Raw genomic sequence first — 24476 nt, 5'->3', positions numbered from 1 at the left:
AATGTGGAGCATCATGTGATGCTGAAAGGATGAATCGATGCTGAAGCAGAGAACAAACCAGCTTAGCAGGATCAAGGCCTCCAGATTACAGAGAAAACAGGTTTGGGTAAAAACTGAACGAGATTCTGATGCTGAATTATTTCAGATTAAGCTTTCATCACCTGCTATGGATTAATAACTGCTCTCCTCAGTTACAGAGGGGCGGGATTATAATCCTGTTTGGTTTTAATATGAAATAATGTGAGTCACAGACAAACGGCGCCATCTGGTGGTAAGAAGCATTTAATTCATATAAAAGATTCAAGTACAATAAAATAATTTCCTCTGATATTTGACAGAAAAGACAGAAATGAGCCCAGTGGTTCCTGCTGCTCCACCCTGGATTAATAATCTGATAATAATCTGACATTACTTACAAAAATACTGTACACCCCCCCATCTATAAATATGAAAATAAATCCTGTCACCAGCCGATCAGATCAATCATTACAAATAAATATCTGAAGAAAAAAACAAACAGCTAAATATACAAACAGATGTTTTAAAATCCCTGACAGATCGGTTCCGAGGCGCCGCCCAAACTGGGCCCACGGCGCCAGAACCAGAATAGTTCTTCCTGAAATCACAAACTGGATGTTTGGAAAAAAGAAAAATTGTTTTCAGACGGAGAAAAAAACAAAACAAAAACAGCAGATTGGTAATTTGATTTAATCTGAGGAGAAAACTTTAAAGCTTGTATTTTTGCTGCTCGGTTCCTCCAGAATCAGGACCGGTTCTGGTCCAAATCAATAAGAATCAACCTGAGAGTCCGGCGCCTGATCACAGTCAGCGGCCGCCTCTGTGATGTCATCGTCAGACAGCGAGCTGGGGGCGGAGCCTGAGCTGGGGGCGGGCAGCGTTGGTTTGCGGATCTTGTCCTGGCGCTGGTAGAACAGGACGTAGGCGGCGCTGGTCTGCAGGAGGAAACGGGTCGATCAGAACAAACCAGAACCTCTGATCATTTAGGTGAACAATAGCCGCCAATCAACCAGGCAGAATAACATATTCTACACGTTACGGTAATTATTATAACGTCTGTTAGATGGATAAATATATAGAAAAGCTGAGAAATTTAATCCCACAGCAGGAAACTGTTTGCAACCGACTGGGTTCTATGATTCTGTTCTGCCTGTGGCTCAGGTGTGATGTCACTTCCTGTCCAAACAGAAGGTACTGACCATGATCTGGTCCTCTGAGGCCACCGTCACTTTGCTGTCATCGAAGTAGAACCACTGAGCGCTGTCCTTGTTCTGGGCGTAGCTGGTGTCTGCAGACAAACACACCGTAGCAGGTCATGTGACCGGCAGACCAGGAAGTACAACCTCTATGATGGACAGGGACTCACAGTGTCCGTCTCTGAGCCCTCCGTAGTGATTGGACACGGCGATGAGGTCATAGCGGCTTGGAGGCTCCTGATTGGACGAGTCCTTCCTCAGGAGGAACCTGGAGAAATCCAGATCCCTGCAACGACATCGGAGCTGGTTTGGTTCTCTGACCGTAGAATAAGAACCTTACCCAGGGAATGCCTCGCAGAGGGAACGCCTCACCCGGGGAACTCCTCGCAGAAGGAACGTCTCGCAGAGGGAACGCCTCGCCCAGGGAACTCCTCACAGAAGGAACGTCTCGCAGAGGGAACGCCTCGCCCAGGAAACACCTCGCAGAAGGAAATCCTTGCCTGGGGAACGCCTCGCAGAGGGACACCTCGCCCGGGGAACGCCTCGCAGAGGGACACCTCGCAGAGGGACACCTCGCCCGGGGAACGCCTCGCAGAAGGTACTTCTCGCCAAGGGAACGGCTTGCCCCGGGGAACGGCTCGCAGAAGAAACGCCTCGCAAAAGAAACGCCTCGCAAAAGAAACGCCTCGCAGAAGGAACGTCTCGCAAAAGGAACGCCTCGCAGAAGGAACGCCTCGCAGAAGGAAATCCTTGCCCGGGGAACGCCTTGCAGAAGGAACGTCTCGCCAGGGGAACGCCTCGCAGAAGTAACGCCTCGCAGAAGGAACGCCTCGCAGAAGGAAATCCTTGCCCGGGGAACGCCTCGCAGAAGGAAATCCTTGCCCGGGGAACGCCTTGCAGAAGGAACGTCTCGCCAGGGGAACGCCTCGCAGAAGGACACCTCGCCTGGTGAACGCCTCGCAGAAGGAACGCCTTGCCCGGGGAAGGCCTCGCCCGGGGAAAGCCTTGCAGAAGGCACGCTTGCCGAGGAACGTCTCGCATAAGGAACGTCTCACCCGGGGAATGCCTCGCAGAAGGAAGGCCTCGCTGTGGGAACAACTCACCAGGGGAACGCCTTGCAAAGGGAGCGTCTCGCCCAGGGACCCCTGAGACCTGTCAGACCCATTCTGAACTGGTTCTGAAGGCCTGTAGATATTTTCTTCAAGGCAAAAGTTCTGAGGAACCCATATCACCTTTTCAGACAGGTAGCAACCAATCGTGGACTAAAGCAGCTCTGTGTGGTTCTGGGAGTTTCCGGGTCGGTACCTGAGGGGGAAGTCGACTATGGTGTCCAGTTTCTCTCTGGTGAACTTGGTGTAGGAGAACCTCTTGAGGTGGATGATCAGAACCTCAGGGAGGGACCACAGGTCCAGTTTCTTGGTGGCCAGCTGGTGCTTCTTGCAGACGGGACAATACCTGTAGAAACAGCAGTGAGTCCAGTTCTGCCCAGATCCTTTCAGAACTGGAGGACAGACGACGTTTACCAGGGGTTCTCCTCCTCCAGAGTCTCCATGTTAGTGAAGAGCTCGATGCAGTCCTGCAGTTGGACCGTGCTCTGCTGCTGGGGGACCTCCATGCTGGCGTGTTTCTCGTAGCGCTGCAGAACCAGAACCAGAGGGTTCAGGGTCCGGCTAAACATCTCTTCATGTGTGATAACAGAACCATGGTCCTACCTCGGCCTCATTCTCATTGTAGAACCTCTTCTTCATGTCCGAGTCCCAGTCGATGGCCACGTACGGCTGAGCTGCAGACAAAGAAACAAACCTATCAGAACCGCTTCCTTTCAGCCAATGGAGGAGCTGCTGCCTCCAATAGGACTTCCTGCTGGACGGGTTTGGGTTTCAGAACCTCATCTGGATCTCTGCTGCTCTGAGGCAGTTCCTCTATGTTTCTATCTAGAACCTTGGATCTATAACCTTATCTATACACATACCTTATCTATATACTGATCTATACACCCTAATCTATGACCCCTGATCTACACTACCGTTCAAAAGTTTGGGGTCACATTGAAATGTCCTTATTTTTTCAGGAAAAGCTCTTTACTTTTCAATGAAGATAACTTTAAACTAGTCTTAACTTTAAAGAAATACACTCTATGCATTGCTAATGTGGTAAATGACTATTCTAGCTGCAAATGTCTGGTTTTTGGTGCAATATCTACATAGGTGTATAGAGGCCCATTTCCAGCAACTATCACTCCAGTGTTCTAATGGTACAATGTGTTTGCTCATTGGCTCAGAAGGCTAATTGATGATTAGAAAACCCTTGTGCAATCATGTTCACACATCTGGAAACAGTTTAGCTCGTTACAGAAGCTACAAAACTGACCTTCCTTTGAGCAGATTGAGTTTCTGGAGCATCACATTTGTGGGGTCAATTAAACGCTCAAAATGGCCAGAAAAAGAGAACTTTCATCTGAAACTCGACAGTCTATTCTATACGATCAAAGTAGAAACTTCTGCAAGTTTCCAGATCCTGACCTAAAGTAGAGGAGACGGTGGGGGGGAACCGCTTTCCCTCTAAGATCTGAGCAAAGATCAGTTGGAATCTGAATAAACTTGTAATCATTAACAGAGTGAAGCTCAGAAAGCTTCTGGTTCTGATCCCAGCTGAAGGCTGGAACCGTCTCCCTGAGCAGAACCAGGACGGCTTATTGGACTCGGTGTTTGTTTGGACTCACAGCTGAAGGACACGGCGCTGCCCCCCTCCCCCATCCCTCGCTCCGTCGTCCCGTTGGAGTTCACGGCCTGGATGGTGAACAGGCTCCGCCTCCTCCTGCGACAGGCCTGCCTCTTTGCTGGATGCTCATTGGCTGGAGGACTGGGGGATCGGGCTTCCTCCTGCTTGTGGTCCTCCTTCTCTTCTTCTGTGGTATCAGGAGGCCCAGAATCCGCTCCCAGGTCCCCGCAGGCGTTGGTTCCGTTAGGGTCGGTGGCGAGGCTCTGGGAGCCGTTGCTGACCTCCGTGTCTCCCTGGTCCCCGGAGGCGTTGACCTCTGCTGAGGCGGCGTTGTCCGATGGGCCGTTTGGAGACGGTTCTGGTTCAGATGGTCCGGCGGCCTCTGGACGATCCTGCTCATCTGAGGAGAAAGCAGAACCGAGGAGCAGGTTGGAGAACCTCATTTAATCACTCAGATCTGGGTTCTATCATTAAGCTATGGACCACCATGACGGACCAGAACCAGTCCTGGAGGACCAGGTCTGATCAGAGGTTCTAGGGGCTTTCTGAAGGCCTGTCTGTCTTTGGACTGGTTCTGTTCCTCCAACCTTCAAAGCAGGAACATCTGAGCTACTAGCAGATGAAAACCCAGACCGGAACCTGAGGGTTTGTAGGGCGCGTCGGGTCCTACCGTCACTGACGCCGTTGGTTTGGGGTTTATACAGCTCCTCCTCCTCCTCTTCCTCTAGCTCCTCAGCAGGGTCAGGAGGTCGGACATAGCGCCTGCAAATGGCCAGAGTAAAGAAAGCTGAGACCCAGCAGAGGCTCCGCCCACTAACACGCAGTCATGTGTTCTGCTCACGCCAGCCTCTGCAGGAACAGGCCGTAGAGCGCCTCCTGGCTGCAGCTGCTGCGCGGCACGTTGAGCAGCAGCGGGTGTCCGAACAGCGAGGCGCCGTACGAGTTGCTGCCGGTGCCGTAGTCCCTGTAGTTGGAGCGCTCCCTCAGGTAGAGCGCCAGAAGAACAGAATCCTCGTTCTGCTCGCTCAGCTCATACCTGAAGGCCACAGAAGCTTCTCTGAGTGAACGTTTCTCAAGATGGCCGCCTGAGGCAGCAGCGTTTGGGTTACTTACACAAAGATGTCGTCCCGGTCCAGGATGCAGCTCAGAGATTCGTCTGGGTTGTAGATTTTATAGAAGCGATGATTGAAGACGTCAGCGACGACCATCTGGAAGACAGACGAGGACAAGAAGCTGGACAGTAAGTCTGGACCGTTACCTCTGGGTCTGAACACAGCTAGCCTCTCTGCTAGCTTCACTGCTAGCCCCAAAGCTAGCCTCTCTGCTAGCCTTACTCAGCTAGCCCCACATAGCTAGCATCTGAGATACCATCACATTGATAGTTTCTCATGTAGCCCCACAGCTAGCCTCTCTGGTAGCCACGGGCGCCTCCAGAAATGTTTCATAGGGGGGGCAAGATGGGGCAATTAAATTCATATTTTCAGGGTTTGAATCGACTATAGTGGTAAACCTGCCTGTAGAAATCAGAAATACTTCAGTAAAAACCTCCTCAGATCATGATTTATTGGCTTATTGTGAGATTTTTAATGTTAAATTACATGGGGGGGGGCATTGCACAGAGTTGATGTGGCCATCCCTGGTGGCACAGCTAGCATCTGAGCTAGTCTAACACAGCCAGCATCTGAGCTAGTCTAACACAGCCAGCATGTGAGCTAGTCTAACACAGCCAGCATGTGAGCTAGTCTCACACAGCTAGCATCTGAGCTAGTCTCACACAGCTAGCATCTGAGCTAGTCTCACACAGCCAGCATCTGAGCTAGTCTCACACAGCTAACATCAGAGCTAGTCTCACACAGCTAGCATCTGAGCTAGTCTCACACAGCCAGCATCTGAGCTAGTTTCACACAGCTAGCATCTGAGCTAGTTTCACACAGCTAGCATCTGAGCTAGTCTAACACAGCCAGCATCTGAGCTAGTTTCACACAGCTAGCATCTGAGCTAGTTTCACACAGCTAGCATCTGAGCTAGTCTAACACAGCCAGCATCTGAGCTAGTCTAACACAGCCAGCATGTGAGCTAGTCTCACACAGCTAGCATCTGAGCTAGTCTCACACAGCTAGCATCTGAGCTAGTCTCACACAGCCAGCATCTGAGCTAGTCTCACACAGCTAACATCTGAGCTAGTCTCACACAGCTAGCATCTGAGCTAGTCTCACACAGCCAGCATCTGAGCTAGTTTCACACAGCTAGCATCTGAGCTAGTTTCACACAGCTAGCATCTGAGCTAGTTTCACACAGCTAGCATCTGAGCTAGTCTAACACAGCCAGCATCTGAGCTAGTCTAACACAGCCAGCATGTGAGCTAGTCTCACACAGCTAGCATCTGAGCTAGTCTCACACAGCTAGCATCTGAGCTAGTCTCACACAGCCAGCATCTGAGCTAGTCTCACACAGCTAACATCTGAGCTAGTCTCACACAGCTAGCATCTGAGCTAGTCTCACACAGCCAGCATCTGAGCTAGTTTCACACAGCTAGCATCTGAGCTAGTTTCACACAGCTAGCATCTGAGCTAGTTTCACACAGCTAGCATCTGAGCTAGTCTCACACAGCTAGCATCTGAGCTAGCATTCTGGACCAATCTTCCCTAAAACCAGAATGAACAGAAGTTCCAGGTTTAAACCACCAAACACACCAGGAACTAGGAGTTAGGAAGAGTTTGGGTCCAGGGTTCCACCTCATGAGCGACCCTAACCGACCCTTTACTCAGCTGTAAGAAAATAAATTCAGCTGCATCATCTTATTAGATTTAGATGTTTTCTAATCCGATTATTTTGGATGTTAAATAAACTGCAGCATGAAGCATCATCCGTTTTCACCCATATTAAACCGGTCATCTCTATCTAGAATCAACGGATCTAAACTCTAGATGTTCCACTGACTGAACCAGCTTTCCCGCGGGTCGTGGACCCGTTTACCTTCGGATCTCTGAATGTTTAAACACTGATGTTAAGTCTGTGGTTCTGTCTGGTTGCAGTTATCGCTTTGATCTCAACATTTATAACTGGAAGCAAGGCCGTAACCATGGTAACCGTGGATGTTTAGGATCAGCGGAGCAGAAGTTCTGACCCGGTTACCTGTGTGGGCGGGACGCCGGTCATCTCCGACAGAGCGGCGCAGAGGTCCGACACTTTTCCTGCTTTAGGAACCACGACCCGATGCTGCGGAGACAGAGACGGGTGAGACCAGAACCGCTGACGGACCCGTTCAGGCTCCGCTCCGCGGGTCGTACCTGCACCGGCTTGGCATGGGGGTCCAGAGAGACGAAGAAGACCTCCATGACGCGCTCCTTGCTGACGGGCAGCGGGACGCTCAGGTAGCAAAAGGGGTCGAAGGTCACGGACACCTTGTTGCACTCGGGGCAGACCAACGTGGACTTGAAGAGGCCGTGGAAAGTGTCAACGATGACGGAGTCGTTCCTCCGCAGGTGGTTCCGCCACGCCTCCTCTGCCACTTCCTGTAGGGGAGACAGAAAGCCCATTTCCTGGAGGTCCACCCGGAGCTGTCCAAGGTTCCTAGTTCTGTTGGCGCCACTCACCTGGTCCGGCCGTCCGTCGGCGTCCCGCAGCTCGATGTACTCCTTGTTTTTGACCCGGTTCAGGTCCTCGTGGAGCCCGTCCAGCAGGAAGGACAGCAGCTCCTGACTGTCGTGCTGCTGGTAGCCCAGGAACTGCGACGCAAAGTGACCCACCTTGGTCTGACAGACACACAGGTTAGACACGGCGACGGCAGAACCACAAACATCCCAGACCCACCGCTACCTTGAACACCCGCGGCACCACAGAGTAATGGCGTCCGGACCACATCTGCTTGATGATGTCGGCGTACGCCTCGGCGATCTCGCCCTTCATGCCCAGCGGGTTGGTGAAATTCAACTCGTCCAGGTAGGAGCTCTGGAGGAAGTACTCGGTCAGAGGGGGCGTGTTGCTCAGGCACTGCAGGGAGGAGCAGAACCAGACCACCATCAGAACCTCAGCTCCTACCCTTTAACATCAGAATGAGGTGGACCAGAACCAGGCAGGTTCTACTGGACATTCTGCTGGTCCTGGTTCTGTTTGCCTCATCAAGCTTTAAAGTTTTAAACCATCTTTCCATCAAAGCTGCTCAACCTGTGAGATGTTCTGCTGGAGCTTTGGACCAACAGCCAGAGAGATGGTTAGAACACACCTGGGTCACATGATCTGACCTCACCGAGTACAAACATCAACAACAGGCTCAGAGCGGCGTTCTGACGGCGTGATTACAGCGTTCTGACGGCGTGATTACAGCGTCCTGACGGCGTGATTACAGCGTCCTGACGGCGTGATTACAGCGTCCTGACGGCGTGATTACAGCGCCCCGACGGCGTGATTAGAGCGTCCTGATGGCATTCTGATGGCGTGATTACAGCGTCCCGATGGCGTGATTAGAGCGTCCTGATGGCATTCTGACGGCGTGATTACAGCGTCCTGACGGCGTGATTACAGCGTCCCGACGGCGTGATTAGAGCGTCCTGATGGCATTCTGATGGCGTGATTACAGCGTCCCGATGGCGTGATTAGAGCGTCCTGATGGCATTCTGATGGCGTGATTACAGCGTCCCGATGGCGTGATTAGAGCGTCCTGATGGCATTCTGATGGCGTGATTACAGCGTCCCGATGGCGTGATTAGAGCGTCCTGATGGCATTCTGACGGCGTGATTACAGCGTCCTGACGGCGTGATTACAGCGTCCCGACGGCGTGATTAGAGCGTCCTGATGGCATTCTGATGGCGTGATTACAGCGTTCTGATGGCGTGATTACAGCGTTCTGATGGCGTGATTACAGCGTTCTGATGGCGTGATTACAGCGTTCTGATGGCGTGATTACAGCGTACTGATGGCATGATTACAGCGTACTGATGGCGTGATTACAGTGTTCTGATGGCGTGATTACAGCGTACTGATGGCATGATTACAGCGTACTGATGGCGTGATTACAGCGTTCTGATGGCGTGATTACAGCGTACTGATGGCATGATTACAGCGTACTGATGGCGTGATTACAGTGTTCTGATGGCGTGATTACAGCGTACTGATGGCGTGATTACAGCGTACTGATGGCGTGATTACAGCGTTCTGATGGCGTGATTACAGCGTTCTGATGGCGTGATTACAGCGTTCTGATGGCGTGATTACAGCGTCCTGATGGCGTGATTACAGCGTTCTGATGGCGTGATTACAGCGTACTGATGGCGTGATTACAGCGTCCTGACGGCGTGATTACAGCGTCCTGACGGCGTGATTACAGCGTCCTGACGGCGTGATTACAGCGTTCTGATGGCGTGATTACAGCGTCCTGACGGCGTGATTACAGCGTCCTGACGGCGTGATTACAGCGTTCTGACGGCGTGATTACAGCGTCCTGACGGCGTGATTACAGCGTCCTGATGGCGTGATTACAGCGTCCTGATGGCGTGATTACAGCGTCCTGATGGCGTGATTACAGCGTCCTGATGGCGTGATTACAGCGTTCTGATGGCGTGATTACAGCGTCCTGATGGCGTGATTACAGCGTGCTGATGGCGTGATTACAGCGTCCTGATGGCGTGATTACAGCGTGCTGATGGCGTGATTACAGCGTCCTGATGGCGTGATTACAGCGTTCTGACGGCGTGATTACAGCGTCCTGACGGCGTGATTACAGCGTCCTGATGGCGTGATTACAGCGTCCTGACGGCGTGATTACAGCGTCCTGATGGCGTGATTACAGCGTCCTGATGGCGTGATTACAGCGTCCTGATGGCGTGATTACAGCGTCCTGACGGCGTGATTACAGCGTCCTGACGGCGTGATTACAGCGTTCTGATGGCGTGATTACAGCGTCCTGATGGCGTGATTACAGCGTCCTGACGGCGTGATTACAGCGTCCTGACGGCGTGATTACAGCGTCCTGACGGCGTGATTACAGCGTCCTGACGGCGTGATTACAGCGTTCTGACGGCGTGATTACAGCGTCCTGATGGCGTGATTACAGCGTCCTGATGGCGTGATTACAGCGTCCTGATGGCGTGATTACAGCGTCCTGATGGCGTGATTACAGCGTCCTGATGGCGTGATTACAGCGTTAGCATCAGACCTGCAGGGCAGAGTTCATGAAGCAGGTGTTTCCCAGGTTGGTGAGACCGCAGACCCCCGGCTGTCCTCGGTACGAGTCCTGGTCCTCAGAGCTCCTCCTGCAGCAGAACACGACACCTCAGGTCAGAGGAGAACCAGAGAGGAGAACCAGAGAGGAGAAACACAGAGGAGAAACACAGAGGAGAACCAGAGAGGAGAACCAGAGAGGAGAACCAGAGAGGAGAAACACAGAGGAGAACCAGAGAGGAGAACCAGAGAGGAGAAACACAGAGGAGAACCAGAGAGGAGAACCAGAGAGGAGAAACACAGAGGAGAACCAGAGAGGAGAAACTCAGAGGAGAACCAGAGAGGAGAAACACAGAGGAGAACCAGAGAGGAGAAACTCAGAGGAGAACCAGAGAGGAGAACCAGAGAGGAGAACCAGAGAGGAGAACCAGAGAGGAGAAACACAGAGGAGAACCAGAGAGGAGAACCAGAGAGGAGAAACACAGAGGAGAACCAGAGAGGAGAACCAGAGAGGAGAACCAGAGAGGAGAAACACAGAGGAGAAACACAGAGGAGAACCAGAGAGGAGAAACACAGAGGAGAACCAGAGAGGAGAAACACAGAGGAGAAACAGAGGAGAACCAGAGAGGAGAACCAGAGAGGAGAAACACAGAGGAGAACCAGAGAGGAGAAACACAGAGGAGAACCAGAGAGGAGAACCAGAGAGGAGAAACACAGAGGAGAACCAGAGAGGAGAAACTCAGAGGAGAACCAGAGAGGAGAAACTCAGAGGAGAAACTCAGAGGAGAAACACAGAGGAGAACCAGAGAGGAGAAACACAGAGGAGAAACACAGAGGAGAACCACAGAGGAGAACCAGAGAGGAGAACCAGAGAGGAGAAACACAGAGGAGAACCAGAGAGGAGAACCAGAGAGGAGAACCAGAGAGGAGAAACACAGAGGAGAACCAGAGAGGAGAACCAGAGAGGAGAACCAGAGAGGAGAAACACAGAGGAGAACCAGAGAGGAGAACCAGAGAGGAGAAACACAGAGGAGAACCAGAGAGGAGAACCAGAGAGGAGAACCAGAGAGGAGAAACACAGAGGAGAAACACAGAGGAGAACCAGAGAGGAGAAACACAGAGGAGAAACACAGAGGAGAACCAGAGAGGAGAACCAGAGAGGAGAAACACAGAGGAGAACCAGAGAGGAGAACCAGAGAGGAGAACCAGAGAGGAGAAACACAGAGGAGAACCAGAGAGGAGAACCAGAGAGGAGAAACACAGAGGAGAACAAGAGAGGAGAAACTCAGAGGAGAACCAGAGAGGAGAAACACAGAGGAGAAACACAGAGGAGAACCAGAGAGGAGAACCAGAGAGGAGAAACACAGAGGAGAACCAGAGAGGAGAACCAGAGAGGAGAAACACAGAGGAGAAACACAGAGGAGAACCAGAGAGGAGAAACACAGAGGAGAACCAGAGAGGAGAAACACAGAGGAGAACCAGAGAGGAGAACCAGAGAGGAGAAACACAGAGGAGAACCAGAGAGGAGAAACACAGAGGAGAAACACAGAGGAGAACCAGAGAGGAGAACCAGAGAGGAGAAACACAGAGGAGAACCAGAGAGGAGAAACACAGAGGAGAACCAGAGAGGAGAAACACAGAGGAGAACCAGAGAGGAGAAACTCAGAGGAGAACCAGAGAGGAGAAACTCAGAGGAGAAACTCAGAGGAGAAACACAGAGGAGAACCAGAGAGGAGAAACTCAGAGGAGAAACTCAGAGGAGAAACTCAGAGGAGAAACTCAGAGGAGAACCAGAGAGGAGTACCAGAGAGGAGAAACACAGAGGAGAACCAGAGAGGAGAAACACAGAGGAGAAACACAGAGGAGAACCAGAGAGGAGAACCACAGAGGAGAACCAGAGAGGAGAAACTCAGAGGAGAAACTCAGAGGAGAAACACAGAGGAGAACCAGAGAGGAGAAACACAGAGGAGAAACACAGAGGAGAACCAGAGAGGAGAAACACAGAGGAGAACCAGAGAGGAGAAACTCAGAGGAGAACCAGAGAGGAGAAACACAGAGGAGAACCAGAGAGGAGAACCAGAGAGGAGAAACACAGAGGAGAACCAGAGAGGAGAACCAGAGAGGAGAACCAGAGAGGAGAAACACAGAGGAGAACCAGAGAGGAGAAACACAGAGGAGAACCAGAGAGGAGAAACTCAGAGGAGAACCAGAGAGGAGAAACACAGAGGAGAACCAGAGAGGAGAACCAGAGAGGAGAAACACAGAGGAGAACCAGAGAGGAGAACCAGAGAGGAGAACCAGAGAGGAGAAACACAGAGGAGAACCAGAGAGGAGAACCAGAGAGGAGAAACACAGAGGAGAACCAGAGAGGAGAACCAGAGAGGAGAACCAGAGAGGAGAAACACAGAGGAGAAACACAGAGGAGAACCAGAGAGGAGAAACACAGAGGAGAACCAGAGAGGAGAAACACAGAGGAGAACCAGAGAGGAGAAACACAGAGGAGAACCAGAGAGGAGAACCAGAGAGGAGAAACACAGAGGAGAACCAGAGAGGAGAAACTCAGAGGAGAACCAGAGAGGAGAAACTCAGAGGAGAAACTCAGAGGAGAAACACAGAGGAGAACCAGAGAGGAGAAACACAGAGGAGAAACACAGAGGAGAACCACAGAGGAGAACCAGAGAGGAGAACCAGAGAGGAGAAACACAGAGGAGAACCAGAGAGGAGAACCAGAGAGGAGAACCAGAGAGGAGAAACACAGAGGAGAACCAGAGAGGAGAACCAGAGAGGAGAACCAGAGAGGAGAAACACAGAGGAGAACCAGAGAGGAGAACCAGAGAGGAGAAACACAGAGGAGAACCAGAGAGGAGAACCAGAGAGGAGAACCAGAGAGGAGAAACACAGAGGAGAAACACAGAGGAGAACCAGAGAGGAGAAACACAGAGGAGAAACACAGAGGAGAACCAGAGAGGAGAACCAGAGAGGAGAAACACAGAGGAGAACCAGAGAGGAGAACCAGAGAGGAGAACCAGAGAGGAGAAACACAGAGGAGAACCAGAGAGGAGAACCAGAGAGGAGAAACACAGAGGAGAACCAGAGAGGAGAACCAGAGAGGAGAAACACAGAGGAGAACCAGAGAGGAGAACCAGAGAGGAGAAACACAGAGGAGAAACACAGAGGAGAACCAGAGAGGAGAAACACAGAGGAGAACCAGAGAGGAGAAACACAGAGGAGAACCAGAGAGGAGAACCAGAGAGGAGAAACACAGAGGAGAACCAGAGAGGAGAAACACAGAGGAGAAACACAGAGGAGAACCAGAGAGGAGAACCAGAGAGGAGAAACACAGAGGAGAACCAGAGAGGAGAAACACAGAGGAGAACCAGAGAGGAGAAACACAGAGGAGAACCAGAGAGGAGAAACTCAGAGGAGAACCAGAGAGGAGAAACTCAGAGGAGAAACTCAGAGGAGAAACACAGAGGAGAACCAGAGAGGAGAAACTCAGAGGAGAAACTCAGAGGAGAAACTCAGAGGAGAAACTCAGAGGAGAAACTCAGAGGAGAACCAGAGAGGAGTACCAGAGAGGAGAAACACAGAGGAGAACCAGAGAGGAGAAACACAGAGGAGAAACACAGAGGAGAACCAGAGAGGAGAACCACAGAGGAGAACCAGAGAGGAGAAACTCAGAGGAGAAACTCAGAGGAGAAACACAGAGGAGAACCAGAGAGGAGAACCAGAGAGGAGAAACACAGAGGAGAAACACAGAGGAGAACCAGAGAGGAGAACCAGAGAGGAGAAACACAGAGGAGAACCAGAGAGGAGAACCAGAGAGGAGAAACACAGAGGAGAACCAGAGAGGAGAAACACAGAGGAGAACCAGAGAGGAGAAACTCAGAGGAGAACCAGAGAGGAGAAACACAGAGGAGAAACACAGAGGAGAACCAGAGAGGAGAACCAGAGAGGAGAAACACAGAGGAGAACCAGAGAGGAGAACCAGAGAGGAGAAACACAGAGGAGAAACACAGAGGAGAAACTCAGAGGAGAAACTTAGAGGAGAAACACAGAGGAGAACCAGAGAGGAGAACCAGAGAGGAGAAACACAGAGGAGAAACACAGAGGAGAAACACAGAGGAGAAACACAGAGGAGAACCAGAGAGGAGAACCAGAGAGGAGAAACACAGAGGAGAACCAGAGAGGAGAAACTCAGAGGAGAAACTCAGAGGAGAAACACAGAGGAGAACCAGAGAGGAGAACCAGAGAGGAGAAACACAGAGGAGAACCAGAGAGGAGAACCAGAGAGGAGAAACACAGAGGAGAACCAGAGAGGAGAACCAGAGAGGAGAAACACAGAGGAGAACCAGAGAGGAGAAGCGAGATGTCTCCCTCTCCAGAGGAGCAGTTCTCACATGATCTGAGGTCTGGAACTGGGCCAGGTCCCGTCGGCGTTCCTGGTCTCCATGATCACCGTCTAGAACACAGAGCAGACAGCGGTTGGTTCTCCGCTCCAGCACCTCCTCCTCCTCCTCCCCCCCGGCTGCTCCTCACCATCCCGGAGCTCAGGCAGGAGTCCAGAACGCTGATGTGGACGTTCCTCAGCCGCTCGCAGCTGCTGTCGGAGCTCTTCATCCACAGACGGCACTCTGAGCCCGGAGGAACCGAGAAGGCCCGGCACACGGCCGACTGGACCGCACCTGGACCCACACACATCAGAACCCGTCAGGAAACGCAGTGGGTTCTGTAGAACCCCAGCAGAACCGGCGCCCCACTCACAGATGCTGTCGGTGCGGCTGAAACGCGCGCTGACCATGTTCTCCATGTTGCTATGGAGACACAGGAAGACCTCCACAGGATACACCTCCACCTTCATGGTGCTGGGCAGGTCCACCACCTGGAGAACACAGGGGGGCGTTCAACCCTGAGCCGGACCCCCGTAACCATAGCGACGGCTCGGTTCTACCTTCCGCTCCAGCGCCGGCTGTCCGTCCATCATCCCGTACCACAGCAGCAGCTTGTTCCACGCCGCCGCCGGCACCAGCGTGAAGTCCTCGTTCTCCACCAGCCGCTCTTTCAGGTGGAACGAGTCCAGGTCTGAAAGCGGAACAGAACCAGATCCGTCAACATCTAGCGGGCCCGGTGGGTTCTGCAGCCGACCGCGGCGTTCACTGACCCTCAAACAGCTCTGCGTTGTCGATCCGACCCGGGAAGGACGATGAGTTCTGGTCTCCGCTCTCCACAAACTCCCTCCACTGCTCGAACCAGCGCCGGTCCACAATGTACCTGCAACACAGAGACCCCGCCCACACCGCTCAGGAACCTGGGGTCTATGGTGGGAAAACCATTCATCCCAGTTCAATAAACGCAGATGGATGGATTCCACCCAGTTCATTTTCTGGTAATCAGCCCAGTTCTGATCTGAGCAGCTTCGTTTCTCCTTAACTAGAACAGAAAGTAGAACTAATCAGACTGTTTGGTTAAACAGTAACAGGTTATAATGAACCTGAGGAAGAATCTGGTTTGATCTGGGAGGAAAAGTTTGGCTTTACAGGAGAAACGGAGCAAGAAAAGAACTGGATGAATACAGGAAATAACCGGGTCAGCCCGCCGTCACCGGAGCTCAACAGAACCATCAGAACATCTACAGACGGAGACCCACATGGGTCTGGTTCAGAACCTGCAAGCAGGACCGAGTGACGATAAGAACGCCGCTTCCAGAACCACAGCGTGTGGGCCGTTTATACATTTTTAGAACTTTAACATAATCCTGCTCTAAGTAGCTGGGAACTGATCTCCAAGCGGTCCGGTTCCTGTGGTTCTTGGCTGGATCCAGGTCTTGGACCAGCTGTTTTCTGGACTCTGACCCAGAGCCTGACCTTCTTCTCTATCTTCAGGTTTCTGTTTCATTTTCTGAGAAAAGCAGCGATGGAAGCTCCTGTGGATGGACCTCCAGGTTCCTCTGGATGGACCTCCAGGCTCCTCAGGATGGACCTCCAGGCTCCTCAGGATGGACCTCCAGGCTCCTCAGGATGGACCTCCAGGCTCCTCAGGATGGACCTCCAAGCTCCTCAGGATGGACCTCCAGGCTCCTCAGGATGGACCTCCAGGCTCCTCTGGATGGACCTCCAGGCTCCTCAGGATGGACCTCCAGGCTCCTCAGGATGGACCTCCAGGCTCCTCAGGATGGACCTCCAGGCTCCTCAGGATGGACCTCCAGGCTCCTCAGGATGGACCTCCAGGCTCCTCTGGATGGACCTCCAGGCTCCTCTGGATGGACCTCCAGGCTCCTCAGGATGGACCTCCAAGCTCCTCAGGATGGACCTCCAAGCTCCTCAGGATGGACCTCCAGGCTCCTCAGGATGGACCTCCAGGCTCCTCAGGATGGACCTCCAGGCTCCTCTGGATGGACCTCCAGGCTCCTCAGGATGGACCTCCAGGCTCCTCTGGATGGACCTCCAGGTTCCTCTGGATGGACCTCCAGGCTCCTCTGGATGGACCTCCAGGCTCCTCAGGATGGACCTCCAGGCTCCTCTGGATGGACCTCCAGGTTCCTCTGGATGGACCTCCAGGCTCCTCTGGATGGACCTCCAGGCTCCTCTGGATGGACCTCCAGGCTCCTCAGGATGGACCTCCAGGCTCCTCAGGATGGACCTCCAGGCTCCTCAGGATGGACCTCCAGGCTCCTCAGGATGGACCTCCAGGCTCCTCAGGATGGACCTCCAGGCTCCTCTGGATGGACCTCCAGGCTCCTCTGGATGGACCTCCAGGTTCCTCTGGATGGACCTCCAAGCTCCTCAGGATGGACCTCCAGGCTCCTCAGGATGGACCTCCAGGCTCCTCTGGATGGACCTCCAGGTTCCTCTGGATGGACCTCCAGGCTCCTCTGGATGGACCTCCAGGTTCCTCTGGATGGACCTCCAGGCTCCTCTGGATGGACCTCCAGGCTCCTCTGGATGGACCTCCAGGCTCCTCTGGATGGACCTCCAGGCTCCTCAGGATGGACCTCCAGGCTCCTCAGGATGGACCTCCAAGCTCCTCAGGATGGACCTCCAGGCTCCTCTGGATGGACCTCCAGGTTCCTCAGGATGGACCTCCAGGTTCCTCAGGATGGACCTCCAGGCTCCTCAGGATGGACCTCCAGGCTCCTCAGGATGGACCTCCAGGCTCCTCTGGATGGACCTCCAGGCTCCTCAGGATGGACCTCCAGGCTCCTCAGGATGGACCTCCAGGCTCCTCAGGATGGACCTCCAGGCTCCTCTGGATGGACCTCCAGGCTCCTCAGGATGGACCTCCAGGCTCCTCTGGATGGACCTCCAGGCTCCTCAGGATGGACCTCCAAGCTCCTCAGGATGGACCTCCAGGCTCCTCAGGATGGACCTCCAGGTTCCTCAGGATGGACCTCCAGGCTCCTCAGGATGGACCTCCAGGCTCCTCAGGATGGACCTCCAGGCTCCTCTGGATGGACCTCCAGGCTCCTCAGGATGGACCTCCAGGCTCCTCAGGATGGACCTCCAGGCTCCTCAGGATGGACCTCCAGGTTCCTCAGGATGGACCTCCAGGTTCCTCAGGATGGACCTCCAGGTTCCTCAGGATGGACCTCCAGGCTCCTCTGGATGGACCTCCAGGCTCCTCAGGATGGACCTCCAGGTTCCTCAGGATGGACCTCCAGGCTCCTCAGGATGGACCTCCAAGCTCCTCAGGATGGACCTCCAGGCTCCTCAGGATGGACCTCCAGGTTCCTCAGGATGGACCTCCAGGCTCCTCAGGATGGACCTCCAGGCTCCTCTGGATGGACCTCCAGGCTCCTCAGGATGGACCTCCAGGTTCCTCTGGATGGACCTCCAGGCTCCTCAGGATGGACCTCCAGGCTCCTCAGGATGGACCTCCAGGCTCCTCAGGATGGACCTCCAGGTTCCTCAGGATGGACCTCCAGGTTCCTCAGGATGGACCTCCAAGCTCCTCAGGATGGACCTCCAGGCTCCTCAGGATGGACCTCCAGGTTCCTCTGGATGGACCTCCAGGCTCCTCAGGATGGACCTCCAGGTTCCTCAGGATGGACCTCCAGGCTCCTCAGGATGGACCTCCAGGCTCCTCAGGATGGACCTCCAGGCTCCTCAGGATGGACCTCCAGGTTCCTCTGGATGGACCTCCAGGCTCCTCAGGATGGACCTCCAGGCTCCTCTGGATGGACCTCCAGGCTCCTCAGGATGGACCTCCAGGCTCCTCAGGATGGACCTCCAGGCTCCTCAGGATGGACCTCCAGGCTCCTCAGGATGGACCTCCAGGCTCCTCAGGATGGACCTCCAGGCTCCTCAGGATGGACCTCCAGGCTCCTCAGGATGGACCTCCAGGTTCCTCAGGATGGACCTCCAGGCTCCTCAGGATGGACCTCCAGGCTCCTCAGGATGGACCTCCAGGTTCCTCTGGATGGACCTCCAGGCTCCTCAGGATGGACCTCCAGGCTCCTCAGGATGGACCTCCAGGCTCCTCTGGATGGACCTCCAGGCTCCTCAGGATGGACCTCCAGGCTCCTCAGGATGGACCTCCAGGCTCCTCAGGATGGACCTCCAGGCTCCTCAGGATGGACCTCCAGGCTCCTCAGGATGGACCTCCAGGCTCCTCAGGATGGACCTCCAGGCTCCTCAGGATGGACCTCCAGGTTCCTCAGGATGGACCTCCAGGCTCCTCAGGATGGACCTCCAGGCTCCTCAGGATGGACCTCCAGGTTCCTCTGGATGGACCTCCAGGCTCCTCAGGATGGACCTCCAGGCTCCTCAGGATGGACCTCCAGGCTCCTCAGGATGGACCTCCAGGTTCCTCAGGATGGACCTCCAGGTTCCTCAGGATGGACCTCCAGGCTCCTCAGGATGGACCTCCAGGTTCCTCTGGATGGACCTCCAGGCTCCTCAGGATGGACCTCCAGGTTCCTCAGGATGGACCTCCAGGCTCCTCAGGATGGACCTCCAGGCTCCTCAGGATGGACCTCCAGGTTCCTCTGGATGGACCTCCAGGCTCCTCTGGATGGACCTCCAGGTTCCTCTGGATGGACCTCCAGGTTCCTCTGGATGGACCTCCAAGCTCCTCAGGATGGACCTCCAGGCTCCTCTGGATGGACCTCCAGGCTCCTCAGGATGGACCTCCAGGTTCCTCTGGATGGACCTCCAGGCTCCTCTGGATGGACCTCCAGGCTCCTCTGGATGGACCTCCAGGCTCCTCTGGATGGACCTCCAAGCTCCTCAGGATGGACCTCCAGGCTCCTCAGGATGGACCTCCAGGTTCCTCTGGATGGACCTCCAGGCTCCTCTGGATGGACCTCCAGGTTCCTCTGGATGGACCTCCAGGCTCCTCAGGATGGACCTCCAGGTTCCTCAGGATGGACCTCCAGGCTCCTCTGGATGGACCTCCAGGTTCCTCAGGATGGACCTCCAGGCTCCTCTGGATGGACCTCCAGGTTCCTCTGGATGGACCTCCAGGCTCCTCTGGATGGACCTCCAGGTTCCTCAGGATGGACCTCCAGGCTCCTCAGGATGGACCTCCAGGTTCCTCTGGATGGACCTCCAGGCTCCTCTGGATGGACCTCCAGGCTCCTCTGGATGGACCTCCAGGTTCCTCAGGATGGACCTCCAGGCTCCTCTGGATGGACCTCCAGGTTCCTCAGGATGGACCTCCAGGCTCCTCAGGATGGACCTCCAGGTTCCTCTGGATGGACCTCCAGGCTCCTCAGGATGGACCTCCAGGCTCCTCTGGATGGACCTCCAGGTTCCTCTGGATGGACCTCCAGGCTCCTCTGGATGGACCTCCAGGCTCCTCAGGATGGACCTCCAGGCTCCTCAGGATGGACCTCCAGGCTCCTCAGGATGGACCTCCAGGCTCCTCAGGATGGACCTCCAGGCTCCTCAGGATGGACCTCCAGGTTCCTCTGGATGGACCTCCAGGCTCCTCAGGATGGACCTCCAGGCTCCTCTGGATGGACCTCCAGGTTCCTCTGGATGGACCTCCAGGCTCCTCTGGATGGACCTCCAGGTTCCTCTGGATGGACCTCCAGGCTCCTCAGGATGGACCTCCAGGTTCCTCTGGATGGACCTCCAGGTTCCTCTGGATGGACCTCCAGGCTCCTCTGGATGGACCTCCAGGTTCCTCAGGATGGACCTCCAGGCTCCTCTGGATGGACCTCCAGGTTCCTCTGGATGGACCTCCAGGCTCCTCAGGATGGACCTCCAGGTTCCTCAGGATGGACCTCCAGGCTCCTCAGGATGGACCTCCAGGTTCCTCTGGATGGACCTCCAGGCTCCTCTGGATGGACCTCCAGGTTCCTCAGGATGGACCTCCAGGCTCCTCAGGATGGACCTCCAGGCTCCTCAGGATGGACCTCCAGGTTCCTCTGGATGGACCTCCAGGCTCCTCTGGATGGACCTCCAGGCTCCTCTGGATGGACCTCCAGGTTCCTCTGGATGGACCTCCAGGCTCCTCTGGATGGACCTCCAGGCTCCTTCACCCGTTTTTATGGATCCGGTTCTGCTCATCTTCTAGAACCTTGTTTGACCCTCTGCCAGATCTCCATCTTCTCCAACATGATATTCTGACTGGTTCTGGTTCTGTTTAATTGTTTGTTCTGACACGAAACATCAAAGTAATCAGCAGAACCTTCAGTCTCTGAGGTTCTAAAGAACCTTCTGATGGACCTCTCTGGTTCTGCTGAGGTTCTGATGGACCTCTCTGGTTCTGCTGAGGTTCTGATGGACCTCTCTGGTTCTGCTGAGGTTCTGTTGGACCTCTCTGGTTCTGCTGAGGTTCTGTTGGACCTCTCTGGTTCTGCTGAGGTTCTGTTGGACCTCTCTGGTTCTGCTGAGCTTCTGATGGACCTCTCTGGTTCTGCTGAGCTTCTGATGGACCTCTCTGGTTCTGCTGAGGTTCTAATGGACCTCTCTGGTTCTGCTGAGGTTCTGATGGACCTCTCTGGTTCTGCTGAGGTTCTGTTGGACCTCTCTGGTTCTGCTGAGCTTCTGATGGACCTCTCTGGTTCTGCTGAGGTTCTGATGGACCTCTCTGGTTCTGCTGAGGTTCTGATGGACCTCTCTGGTTCTGCTGAGGTTCTGATGGACCTCTCTGGTTCTGCTGAGGTTCTGATGGACCTCTCTGGTTCTGCTGAGGTTCTGATGGACCTCTCTGGTTCTGCTGAGGTTCTGATGGACCTCTCTGGTTCTGCTGAGGTTCTGATGGACCTCTCTGGTTCTGCTGAGGTTCTGATGGACCTCTCTGGTTCTGCTGAGGTTCTGATGGACCTCTCTGGTTCTGCTGAGGTTCTGATGGACCTCTCTGGTTCTGCTGAGGTTCTGATGGACCTCTCTGGTTCTGCTGAGGTTCTAATGGACCTCTCTGGTTCTGCTGAGCTTCTGATGGACCTCTCTGGTTCTGCTGAGGTTCTGTTGGACCTCTCTGGTTCTGCTGAGGTTCTGATGGACCTCTCTGGTTCTGCTGAGGTTCTGATGGACCTCTCTGGTTCTGCTGAGCTTCTGATGGACCTCTCTGGTTCTGCTGAGGTTCTGATGGACCTCTCTGGTTCTGCTGAGGTTCTAATGGACCTCTCTGGTTCTGCTGAGGTTCTGATGGACCTCTCTGGTTCTGCTGAGGTTCTAATGGACCTCTCTGGTTCTGCTGAGGTTCTAATGGACCTCTCTGGTTCTGCTGAGGTTCTGATGGACCTCTCTGGTTCTGCTGAGGTTCTGATGGACCTCTCTGGTTCTGCTGAGGTTCTGATGGACCTCTCTGGTTCTGCTGAGGTTCTAATGGACCTCTCTGGTTCTGCTGAGCTTCTGATGGACCTCTCTGGTTCTGCTGAGGTTCTGTTGGACCTCTCTGGTTCTGCTGAGGTTCTGATGGACCTCTCTGGTTCTGCTGAGGTTCTGATGGACCTCTCTGGTTCTGCTGAGCTTCTGATGGACCTCTCTGGTTCTGCTGAGCTTCTGATGGACCTCTCTGGTTCTGCTGAGCTTCTGATGGACCTCTCTGGTTCTGCTGAGGTTCTAATGGACCTCTCTGGTTCTGCTGAGGTTCTGATGGACCTCTCTGGTTCTGCTGAGGTTCTGTTGGACCTCTCTGGTTCTGCTGAGCTTCTGATGGACCTCTCTGGTTCTGCTGAGGTTCTGATGGACCTCTCTGGTTCTGCTGAGGTTCTGATGGACCTCTCTGGTTCTGCTGAGGTTCTGATGGACCTCTCTGGTTCTGCTGAGGTTCTGATGGACCTCTCTGGTTCTGCTGAGGTTCTGATGGACCTCTCTGGTTCTGCTGAGGTTCTAATGGACCTCTCTGGTTCTGCTGAGCTTCTGATGGACCTCTCTGGTTCTGCTGAGGTTCTGATGGACCTCTCTGGTTCTGCTGAGCTTCTGATGGACCTCTCTGGTTCTGCTGAGGTTCTAATGGACCTCTCTGGTTCTGAGTTTCTGTTCCGACTGAGAATCGAAACTGAAAATGTTTCTGATTTCATGAAAAATCCAGAAAGTATCGATGAAGCTGGACTGACAGGAAGCAGCAACAGATCCGAACCGAACCGAACCAAACCGAACCGAGCCGAGCTGAAGAAACGAACCTTAGAGCTGCTAGAAACTGTTAGCATTAGCAGTTAGCAGCTAGCGGTCAGCTAGCTCAGGCTAACAGGAAACACCGAACTGTTAAACAGACCCAGCTAACCCAACCGAACCGAACCGACACCAGAACCGCCCTCAGCCAGTGTCCCGGTCCCAGTGACCAGCGGCGGTACCGGTCCAGCAGCTCCGGGAGGCGGTCCGTCACTCACCAGCTGTCCCCAGCCCTGAGCTCGCTGTCCCGCAGCAGGCTTTCGATCTCCCGCCGCTGGGTCTCCAGACCCGGAGGCTCCGCGGCCGAACAGCGGCTGTTGGCCGTCATGCTGCCGGTCATTCAGTCATTAATGTCGGAGCGGAGGCTCCGCTGCCTGGAGGAGCAGAGAACCAGAAGCAGAACTCTGTTTGCGGAAGAAGGAACCGGTTCTGCCCCAAAATGATGACGGCTTCCTGGGAAGCAGCTGCTGTTCCTCCCCTGACCGCAGGGGGGCGCTGCACCTGTCCGGACCGACCGAACAATTCAGCTTAATGAGCGAAAAAGTTTAAGATGAAAAGAAAATGATTAAAAATAAAGTGCAGGAGGAGGAAACAGACGGATCCTAACTAAATGAACCCCCCCCCCCACACACACACACACACACCATACTGGTTCAGCTGGTGCTGAACTGGAGAGCTCCTTCAGTGACAGACTGCTGCACCCTAAATGCCCCAGGGAGCGTTATCACAGATCCATCCTGCCAGCAGCTGGAAGACTCTAGAACCACCACTGTTCCCAACAACCTCAACCAGTTCTTCCATTCAGGCTGATTTCTACCTCAGTCGGTTCAATAACCTGCTGCTGCAGGATGATGGTAAACAGTCTGTGGTCCTGCTGGGAGAAGCAGAGATTATTGAGGCAGCTGGAATAATGCATCTGAGGAGATCAATAATCCAAATAAATAAACCATTTCCATCTCTTTTTGTTGTTTTTATTAATTTATTTTTGTTTTCATTTACAAATATAGCCATTTTATCAATGACCTGGAAAAAGTCATTAAATTAAATCAGCATGGATGCTGCCTGAACATACTGTAACCCCTCCCCAAAAGGAAAATATATAAAGGTTTATGAACATCGATAAGATTCCAAAGGATCGGTCTGAGATCCAGGAATAAAACACTGAAGTCTGTTTTGTTGGGATTAGGAATGTGAGCTGCCAGCGCTGAGATGATGAACAAACAGAAACCAAGACGTTGTTCTGCTTAGAGTTTGGTGAATTTGGCTTCGCTTTCCTCAAGCTGCAGCTTTAACAGCAACACTTCCATCTGTGACACAGTGGAGCTTTTCCAGGTGAGCTGGAGGCTCCTTCAGCCAACAGGCCTCATGTTCTACATATTTACTGTTTGGGAGACAAGATGCATTCAAAACTGGAGCGAGGAGCAGATCACACAACTATAAATACAATGAATAAATAGATAAAATAAAAAAAATTAAGAAATAAGTCATTCAGCTTTTTAACTAGAAGAACAAAAATCAACATAATTGTTATAAAGCTGACAGGTTGTACGAAGCAACAAAAAAAAACTATTTTGGCTAAATGTCCAATCCTTTAATTGATCCTTTTAATTCTGCCTGATTTACCTTAATATAGGAATCTTTACTAAACCATCAGTAACTTTCACCATATTCTAAGCGGTTCTGATGTTCCTCTAAGCTGCCCAGAACTTTGTCCTCTTCCCTTGTGACTAAACATGAAAAATTAATGTTTAAACCCAGAAAGCTTCTGGGTCACAGGGAGACATGGAGGCCTAAGCTCCACCCACTGGCTTCACCTGC

At 53.4% G+C, this 24476-nt stretch overlaps 1 protein-coding gene across 1 annotated transcript; it reads right to left on the bottom strand.

The window, feature by feature from the left end:
- Positions 1-264: 264 nt before the first annotated feature.
- usp11 (ubiquitin specific peptidase 11) lies at positions 265-23118 on the bottom strand. The gene is made up of 21 exons (XM_038298403.1): positions 22877-23118; positions 15257-15366; positions 15047-15177; positions 14860-14977; positions 14635-14780; positions 14496-14557; positions 10091-10187; positions 7755-7928; positions 7532-7690; positions 7226-7450; positions 7071-7154; positions 5049-5143; positions 4777-4971; positions 4606-4697; positions 3937-4335; positions 2927-2997; positions 2738-2850; positions 2520-2669; positions 1385-1500; positions 1218-1306; positions 265-953 (listed from the first exon to the last, which is right to left on the bottom strand). The coding sequence occupies exons 1-21, from the start codon at positions 22996-22998 to the stop codon at positions 786-788; spliced, it is 2916 nt and encodes a 971-aa protein (XP_038154331.1). The 5' UTR covers positions 22999-23118; the 3' UTR covers positions 265-785.
- Between the last annotated feature and the right edge of the window lie 1358 nt (positions 23119-24476).

This window comes from Cyprinodon tularosa, unplaced genomic scaffold (genome assembly GCF_016077235.1).
Source record: "Cyprinodon tularosa strain WSP-4 unplaced genomic scaffold, ASM1607723v1 ctg407, whole genome shotgun sequence".
NCBI lineage: Eukaryota > Metazoa > Chordata > Actinopteri > Cyprinodontiformes > Cyprinodontidae > Cyprinodon > Cyprinodon tularosa.
The sequence above is the reverse complement of the archived record's forward strand: the minus strand, read 5'-3'. Positions and strand labels throughout refer to the sequence as shown.

Bases quoted from the DNA above. Each gene is read 5' to 3' on its own strand.
- usp11 (XM_038298403.1), bottom strand. From the start codon at position 22,998: ATGACCGGCAGCATGACGGCCAACAGCCGCTGTTCGGCCGCGGAGCCT. The intron at 14,781-14,859 runs GTGAGTGGGGCG...GTGTGGGTCCAG, and splicing joins CAGCCGCACCGACAGCATCT to GTGCGGTCCAGTCGGCCGTG. The intron at 2,998-3,936 runs GTGAGTCCAAAC...CTTTGTCTGCAG, and splicing joins CAGCGCCGTGTCCTTCAGCT to CTCAGCCGTACGTGGCCATC.